This window comes from Orycteropus afer, unplaced genomic scaffold (assembly GCF_000298275.1).
Source record: "Orycteropus afer afer isolate SDZICR_OR568_19922 unplaced genomic scaffold, OryAfe1.0 scaffold00547, whole genome shotgun sequence".
Taxonomy (NCBI): domain Eukaryota; kingdom Metazoa; phylum Chordata; class Mammalia; order Tubulidentata; family Orycteropodidae; genus Orycteropus; species Orycteropus afer.
Window position 1 is genome coordinate 574,924 of NW_006922134.1, and position 9,294 is coordinate 584,217.

General features: G+C 47.2%; 1 protein-coding gene across 1 annotated transcript in view; it reads right to left on the bottom strand.

Moving 5' to 3' along the window:
- Positions 1-1,584, bottom strand: part of FAM25A (family with sequence similarity 25 member A) — a 2,782-nt gene extending 1,198 nt beyond the window's left edge. Inside the window, exons 1-2 of the mRNA XM_007955919.1 lie at positions 1,512-1,584; positions 263-325 (exon numbers count right to left, since the gene is read on the bottom strand). Of these exons, the coding sequence (XP_007954110.1) occupies positions 263-325; positions 1,512-1,584 (136 nt within the window). The remainder of the gene's footprint in view (positions 1-262; positions 326-1,511) is intronic.
- Positions 1,585-9,294: the final 7,710 nt, after the last annotated feature.

Genomic DNA, 9,294 nt, shown 5'->3' on the forward strand with positions numbered 1-9,294 from the left:
TGCTAACCAGAAGGCTGGCGGTTCAAATCCACCAGCCACTCCTCGGAAGGAAGGTTGGGCAATCCTACTTCTGTAGTGATACTGCCTCTGAAACCCAAGAAGGGGTTGCTATAAGTCAGGGCTGACTCGATGGCAAATAACAACAACACAACAACAACTGGAAATATCAGATCAGGGTTTGAGCTGGCTGGGCAAAGAATGAGTTGCCTTCAGAACTACCTTCCCTCCCTCCCTCCTTCCCCAGCTCCAACCTCCATCCTACCTTTCTCTCCAGCCTCCTTGGCGTGTCCCACAACCTCCTTCACCACCTCCTCCACAATGTGAACTGAAAAGACGACACAAGTCCTTGAAAACACAATATCAGGCAAACCTCCTAACAGTTGGGCAGTTCTGGACACCTGGGGGGTGGAGGAAGTGGAGGGAGGGCTGCTCCCAACCAGAGCCCCCAGCTGGCTTCCCTCAGAGACTGAGTAGAGCTGCAGGGGACCAGCCCAGTGAGCCAGAGAGGGGCAGTGGGAGCATTGTGCTCTTAGGCCTGGCACAGCCTGGAATGTTGACAAACAGGCCCTCCCACCATCCAGGAACCTGGAGTCAAGGTTTGTTTCCCTAGACCTTTGGTTGGTCACAGCACCTCTCAGAATGCCCTGCTTGGACAAGCCCAATAAAGGCAGCAACAGGAGGAAGCCATATCCAGCAAAACCAAGTCCCCTAAAGCAACTCTCCCTTCAGACTTCTCTGTCCGCCACAGAGGTGTTCAGAATTTGTGTGTACCGAGCTAGAATGAAACATTTTGGAGTCAGAAGATCTGTTTCTAATTCTAGTTCTAACCTTTACTGGGGGCTCCCTCATCTATAAAATGGGAATAACACACAACCCCAGGAATGAGGGAAAGATTAAGTCAGGTGATTGACACCAGCTGTACAGTTAAAAATGGAAATGCAGATATAGTTACAGAAGAGCAAATACACTCAAACTCTTTTTCACAATAATGTCCAACAAGTGAGACCTAGACTAGCCTCGCATTTACACTGCTGACTTCAACATACAAAAAGGGCTTTCTGGGGATTTAAGAAAATTACAAATATCCTTTGTAACTGACTGCTGATTTCTTAATGAAGATGTCTTTAAAGCTTTAAAGTGATGGTGAAAAATAAAAACCCTTCTTTATAGGATATTCAGAACAGGTTGCTTTGGCATGAAGGGAAAGAACTCAGAACCCAGAAGCCTCCTCTGACCACTCTCCTTCTGACCTTCAGCAGTCACCCTCAACCACAGACCTCAAGAGTAGGCCAAGGTCAGGTCCAGGGCACTCTCATGCTCTGCCTTCCTTTCCGTTGAAGACTCCACCTCCACTTATGTGGTAGTGGAACTGTTGGCCAGGGTTCCAGATAGGCAAAGATGGCCCCAACTCACACATCTGCTGTTGGGGTCAATTTCATATAAACCCAATGTGTGTGCTCACAACACCAGGCTGAGGGGAACAACCCAAATGGGATCCACAGGGTCCTTACCAGCTTCATCGGTGGCCTTCTCAGTGCGGTGGGCCAGGCCCTCGGCAGCCAGCTTCCCCAGGCCTCCCAGCATTGTGAAACAGCAAGTGGCAGTCAAGCAGAATGCTGAGCCTGAACCAAGGCAGCTTATATAGTTGGCTCTGGTGCCTCCTTGCCAGGCGTTGGGGCGCCAGAGCCCTCACCTGGCAAGTGGGAGGCTGGGCGGGATGAGTCAGCGTAGGCAGCTTGGGAAGAAAAGATTGGGTGGGGCAGCTCAGCACTGGGTGTCAGCAGGGCCCCTCTGGCAGCAGGAGACTCCCCTACTTGGTGGAACACTATGAGGATAGGACCAGAGATCAGACCTGAGGCTGACCATTGTTGTTGTTTGCCGTCGAGTCGGCCCCGACTCATAGCGACCCCTCTCCTTGGGTTTCCAAGGCAGTATCACTACGGAAGTAGGATTGCCCAACCTTCCTTCCGAGGAGTGGCTGGTGGGTTTGAACCGCCAGCCTTCTGGTGAGCAGTCAAGTGCCTTAGGCACTATGCTACCAGAGCTCCTGAGGCTGACCATTAGGAGGGGGTAATTCCAGGTCACACTCCACTGCTGAGGCAGGGGCCTGTGAGATGCTTGGGAGACTACAGCCTCTGCCAGCCCCCTGGAGTCTCCCAGGCATGGGCTCTGGGGTGTGCCTGAGTACCCAGTGATGGGCCTACGGCTTCCAGCCTACTGCACTGAGAGCCCCAATGTGGCCTGGTCAATGGCTTGGAGTTTCTATGGTGTGTGGACCACAGTGCAGTGGGGGCTTGCTGCCTTCCCCATACCCAGGGATCAGAGAAGTATCCTAGCTGCCACTGTGAGGGTGGGGAGCTGGGGCTCCAGGCGGTGCCTGGCCCAAGGCAGAGGAGAACACTATATCAATCAGAAATGTAGTCAGCCCTGGCTTGTTAGTCAGCTGGCTGTCATGGAGCAGGGGGAGCCATGGCATGAGGGAACCCCTGCCCTCCCTGAACCTTGGAGCCCCAGTCTCGGGGGAGGTTAGCAGTGAGTTTCCTGCCCCCAAGTGTCCCTGGAGGAACAGAGGACCTCACCACCACTCTAACCAGAATTTCCATAAAGTCACTCTGCTGGCCCCTGACACATGCCTTACCAGACTGCCTCCCTAATTACTCTGGATGGAGGGAGATGCCTCAAGCCAAATGCCACATGCTCATCCCCTTAATCACTACCCTAGCCTAAGTCTCAGTTTCCTTGTCTATGAAATGGGGACAGCCATACCTTCCTGACCAGGTCACTGATAGTGGGATGATGTTTTTAAGCTGTGACTTGCAGCACCATGGTAAATATCTATTCTCTCCAACTCATCATTGGATGTGCCAGGGAGGGGTTCCTTGGCAGTGAGCTCCAACCTTCTGGCCAGGTAGGCCAAAGAGTAGCTTTAGCATGGGCCTGCCTCAGAAACAGAGGGCTGGGAGATGTGACCACACTGGACAGGAATCACTGAGAGCAGATGTGGGGAACCTCATGGACAGGTTCATGCCAGGACAAGAGTCTCAGGCCACCTCCCCTCATGCAGGCTTACTTAGCTCTCATTGCTGCCCTCCCAGGTGTGGCAGGACCTAATTAGGGTTTACCTGACCATGGACCTCACGGACCAGAGGCCCTCTCACATTCCTGTATGGTGCTGGGAGGCCCAGGGCTGCAGCAGGCCCGCCTATTGGGGGTAGTGGATGCTTTGGGCAGTGGGAACTCTAGGTCACAAGGCCTCAGACCCACACATGCTGTCCCCTTGGGCAGGGGTGGATCAGATCTTAAACAATTTGGAGGCAATTTTCTCTTTAAGAAAAGTAATACAAATTAAATTAAAATTTCACAAATGTAAATGTATGACCCATGGGACCCATTGCTAGAGCCCTCTCTAGCACCTTGGATGCACTATGGGAGGCATCCTGGAACGTAACCATGTGCAGATTACTCTGTCCTCCCTGGATGTTCTGCTCAGAGCTTCAGGGCAGCACTGCAGAGTAGGGGAAATCTGTACACATTGGTGGGAAATGGGCTGAGGGATCTACAGGGATACCCTTGAAACTGCCAAGGCCCCTTCCTCCTTTTCTCTGAGGTTGTGTGTGACCCCCAATCCCAGGGATCCTCTCTGTGCCCATTCCCAACATAAAAACAATGCCATCCACCTTCCACCAGCCCTGGAATGGCTTCCAGATCCCATACACTCCCTCTCCACCAGTTCCCACCCTGGGTGCTCTCCATAATCCCTTCACTTCAGGAGCTCACCAGCGATTGGATGTGCTCTTTGGAGTACAACCACTCAGCATAGCCCAGCCTGCTACAGTCTTTGGGAATAGTGCTTTCCTTCACTGTCAGGCTACTGTTGCCCCCATCAAGTCTTCCCCCCAAGATCTTCCTCCTCTCTTAACACACCAATCCGAGTGTGAGTACTCAACTCCAATGACATCACAGCATGGCCTCAGCATCCTGGGCAAGGCTGGGTCCAGACATGTGTCCCAAAAGCCCTATAGGGCCAGGCAAGGGTCTGAAGGGGTGAGCTGCCCAGGACCTGACTTAGGTTCCAGACCTTGGTGCTCTTCCAGCTCAATCTCTGTCCCAGTGTCCCTCCAGCCGAATCTGTGTAACCAACAGGGCCTTCTGAGCTCTACCTCTGGAGCAGGCCCCTTGGAGGATGGACCACTTTCCATCAAAAAAATCTGGGATGGCTCAAGGGCCTTCTAACCAGTGCTGGATTCTAGTCTAAGAGTCTAGGCTGTGCAGCTCCTGTAGGGAAATCTTTACCTGCCTAAATGAGGTTGAGAATAACTGAGGTGGGAATTGCATCCCTACCCCAACTTGGAAGACACTCAGCCCACACTGGGCCCCAAGAAAGCAGCCCTTGAACACAGACATCCCAGGTCAGGTTATCCTGAGTCAAAAGGTCAAGTCTAGGCTCTCTGCTGGGAGGGAGAATCAGGCCTTGGCAGGAGCAGACTATTGGAATTTGTTCAACAACCCAGCTTGGCAGAGGCTGAATCATCAGGTCAAGGAGAGTCAACTTCTCAAATAGCAATTTACTAATTTAACAATTCTCAATTTGGGGGTGGGGTGGTGGAGTGTTTAAGTAGTTAAGTGGTTGGGGCTTTCTTGTGTATAAACAAGGGCGATTTCTTGTGCAATTTGAACTACATGTGTCACAAATATCAAGTTTTATGATTGTCTACCTGCTTGTGCCTTTTTCCCACCTCTCTTCATTCATGGACTTGATTTCACAGTATGTCCAGTGCCCACATGTCCTGCACACACTGCTCCTCCCATCCACAGGGGAGCCATATCCAGACCCTAAAGACATGTCTCGTCACCCAAGGAACACTCCTTAGCATGTTCACATTCATGCATCCATGAGTATCCTGGTGATTCCTGGTGGAAAACAGGTCACAAGTAAGGGCTAACTGAGGAATGCATAAGGAAGATACTGTTTATAAGATACAGACAAAGTTAAAGGAACCACTTAGGATTGATGAAGCAGCCAGGGACCAGCAATGGTGTAAGCTGTTACCTCTCTAGGTCTGGAGGACAATTGATGGGCAGATACAGGACCTAATGAGAGCTGTGGCTGTAGGAGAAAGTCATCAAACGAGTTGCAGTCATCAACAGAACATATAGTTTCTGTCCCAGGAAAGAGGGGCCGGGGGAATAAAAACACCTCTCCTCTCCTCTCCCTCTCCAATATCTTACTGATATCTCCCATTGGCTGAATCCTACCTGATGCCAGTGATACTGCTAAGAGGCCAGGCCCCAGGGTCAGGACAGGGTAGAAAGAAGAAGTGAAAAAGGTAAATAGAGGGTACCAGCTCATCCTGTCAGACTCCCAGCTGTGGCAGGAAAAAGGCAGCAGCTTAATTCTAGATCTTCTCCCTTCTCCTTTGAAACTATATGGAGGAATAAGAACAGTGTTGGATCACCCAAGAAGCAAGGTAAGCACAGGCTTACTTGTACTTACCTAGTAATCTGTAGTGAACAATTTCACATTTTTTTCACCACATCAAAGATTCTGCTCCTAGGTATGGCTGGCATCTGTCTCTCTCCCAACCCCATAATGCCTTCTCACAGAATCTTTTCAGATTTATAATCCCTGATAGGTACGGAGTACCTAGGAAGCAAGAGCAAGGTAAGCATGGGCTTACTTGTGCTTACTTAATAATTCAACTTAGTGTACTAATCTACAGATTAGTAAGCACAAGTAAACCCATGCTCACCTTGCTTGTTGGGTAATCTGCCTCTGATTACAAGGAGCACGAAAGGAAAAAAAGCCCACCAACAACATACACATTAATCTTGACTTCAGAGAAAAAGAGGAGACTGGGAAAACTTGCAAATCCATATGCAAGTGAAACCTGCAAAACCAATGCAGGAAACCAGGGAAGTGCAGGAAAGGGAACTGGGAGGGCCTAATATTCACTCCTAGGAGGAAAAAGGTCCCTCTGAGGGAGAACTGCTTGGAACAGAACTAAAATCTGGTGAGGTGAATAAAGAAGGAGCAGATTATGACCAAGATCAGAGGGACTGCTTTCCAGAGGGAAGGAGCCCTTTGGAATGAGAAGGCTAGGTCCCATTCCCAAGGGGCTGCATCTGGGAAAAAGAAAGGCTTGGGAATTCTTCCTGAAATCCATTGGATTCTGAGAGGCAGAGGAGTCATGACTACACAGGTGACTCCAACACTTTCATGAAAGAAGAATGAGCACCTGATCAAAGGAGTCTACAAAACTCTCCTTTCTCCTCCCTCCATGGAAATCTGGAAAATTCCACTGAAGATATGAACCTCAAATTCCTGAAAACCGTCAATAAATCCTGAGTACAAGCGTTTTATAGCCAACAGGGTAGATTCCTGTCTTCCAACTCAATGCCAATAGAATTACAAAAATAGTAGAGTTTCCATATATTCCTCATCCAGCTTCCCCTAAAGTTAATGTCTTACATAACCACAGTAGAGTGCATTACTTAATATGACCCTTCTAGCCATAGTCTTTGTGACTCCCACAAAAAGACTGGGTGTGACTATGAAAACACAGTGTTTATGGCCCACTAAGAGGATTGGACAAACTGCTAAGAATGCAAATAAGCTGCATGGAACCCCTATGGGGGTGGGAGCATGCAAATAAGTTGTATGAAAACCTAATGAGGGGAAGGGTCAGTTTTCCTTAAAAAAGAAAGCCAATTCCAGAGCAAATTTTGGAGCTCACAACCACCAAGAAGAGATGAGAGTGGAGCACATCTTTTGGACCCAGGGTCACTGAGCAGAGAACACCCTAGACCAGGAGACAGAGTGACAGAGCTTTAACACCAGAGATGGCATGGGATGGTGAGGAGCAGTGGAAGAGAAACGGTGGTAGCAGAACCAGGAGTCCAGTGTGAGATGGTGCAGTGGGCCTCCTGGCCCATGGAGCAAGGCAAGTTACAGTGGGTGTGCCAACCCCCACAGACAAAGAGCTGAGCACCTCCAGGCAGGAAGCTTCCTGACAGAGTGGTGTGCCTCCAGGCACTTGTTGATGAAGCTTGTTGATGAAGCTAAGCTTGCTGAACCACAAAGCAAGAAAGCTGACAGTACTCTTCAATCTTCATCATAAAGTGCTTCAAGTCATCTTCACTTTCAGCAATCAAGGTTGTGTTGTTTGCATATCACAGCTTATTAATGAGTCTTCCTCCATTCCTGATGCCACATTCTTCTTCATGTAGTCCAGCTTCTCAGATTATCTGCTCAGCATACAGATTGAATAACTGTCATGAAAGGATACAACTCTGACACAGTCCCTTCTGGATTTTAACCATGCAGTATCCCCTTGTTCTGTTTGAAAGACAGCCTCCTGCTCTAAGCACAGGTTCTTCATTAGCACAATTAAGTGTTCTGGAATTTCCATTCTTCTCAATGTTATAATTTATTATGATCCACACAGTCAAATGCATTTTCATAGTCAATAAAACACAAGTAAATATCTTTCTGGTATGCTCTGCTTTCAGCCAAGATCCATCTGACATCAGCAATGATTATCCCTAATTCCACATCTTCTTCTGAATCTAGCTTGCATTTCTGGAGGTTCTCTGTCAATATATTCCTACAACAATTTTTTAATTTTCTTCAGCAAAATTTTACTTGCATGTAATATCAATGATATTGTTTGATAATTTCCATATTCTGTTGAATCACCCCTCTTTGGAATGGGTACATATATGGATCTCTTCCAGTCAGTTGTCCAGGTAGTTGTCTCCTAAATTTCTTGGCGTAGATGAGGAAGTGCCTCCAGTGTGGCATCCATTTGTTGAAACATCTCAATAAGTATTCCATCAATTCCTGGAGCCCTGTTTTTCACCAATTCCTTCAGTGCAGCTTCGACTTCTTCAATATTCTTGGTTCTTGATCATATGCCATCTCCTGAAACAGATGAATATCAACCAATTTTTTTGTACAGTGACTCTAGTATTCCTTCCATCTACTTTTGATATTTCTGCATCATTCAATATTTTGCCCATAGAATCTTTCAATAGTGCAACTCAAGGCTTGAATCTTTTCTTCAGTTCTTTCTGCTTGTGAAATGTCAAGTGTATTCTTCTCTTTTGGTTTTCTAACTCCAGGTCTTTACATATTTCATTATAATAATAAACTTTGTCTTCTAAAGCTGCCCTTTGGAATTTTCTCTTCAGCTTTTTTTTATATTGTCATTTCTACCATTTGCTCTAGCAACTCTCTCTCTGTTCAAGAGTAAGTTTCACAGTCTCATCTGAGATCCATTTTGGTCTTTTCTTCCTTTCCTGTCTCTTCAATAACCTTTTGCTTTCTTCATGGATGATGTTCTTGATGTCATCCCACAATTCATCTGGTTTTCAGTAACTGGTGTTCAATGCATCAAGTTCTTCAGATGGTCTCTGAATTCAGGTGGGATCTAATCAAGGTCATATTTTGGCTCTCATGAACTTGTTTTAATTGCCTTCAGCTTCAACTTGAATCTGCATATGAGCAGTTGATGGTCTGTTCCACAGTCAGCCTTGTTTTGGCTGAAGTTACTGACTTTCTCCATTGCCTCTTTCCACAGATGTAGTCAATATGATTCCTGTATATTCCATCTGCAAAGCCCATGTGTGTAGCAGCCATTTATATTGTTGTTTTTTTTAAAAAAAAAAAAAACGTGGACTCCATTCACATCACTAAGGTTGATTCTACTTAGAGAAGGCAGCTCTTCCCCAGTCATATTTTGAGTGCCTTCTGATCTGAGGGGCTCATATTCCATCACTATATCAAATAATGTTTCAGGGCTATTCATAATGTTTTCCAGTAATATATTAGACAGTGTTTCACTGCTATTCACAAGGTTTTCAGTGGCCAATTCTTTGAGAAGTGGATGGCCTCCCCCTTTTCTGAGTCTCTCTTGGTCTGGAAGCTCCACTGAAACCTGTCCCCCATGGGTGATCCTGCTGGCGTTTGAAATATCAGTAGCATAGCCTCTAGCCTCACAGCAACATGCAAGCCACCACAGTACAACAAATTGACAGACGAGTGTTGGCATTAACATCATAGAGGTTAAGCCCTGATTCTCAGGATTATGTGATTAACCTCCATTTTGTGATTGGATGTAATTATCTTACATGTTATAAATCCTAGCCTCATTAATATTATGTTGTTGTTGTTGTTAGGTGCCATCGAGTCGGCTCCTACTCATAGCAACCTTATGTACAACAGAACAAAACACTGCCTGGTGCTGTGCCAGCTTCACAATACTTGCTGCACCTGAACCCATCATTGCAGCCACT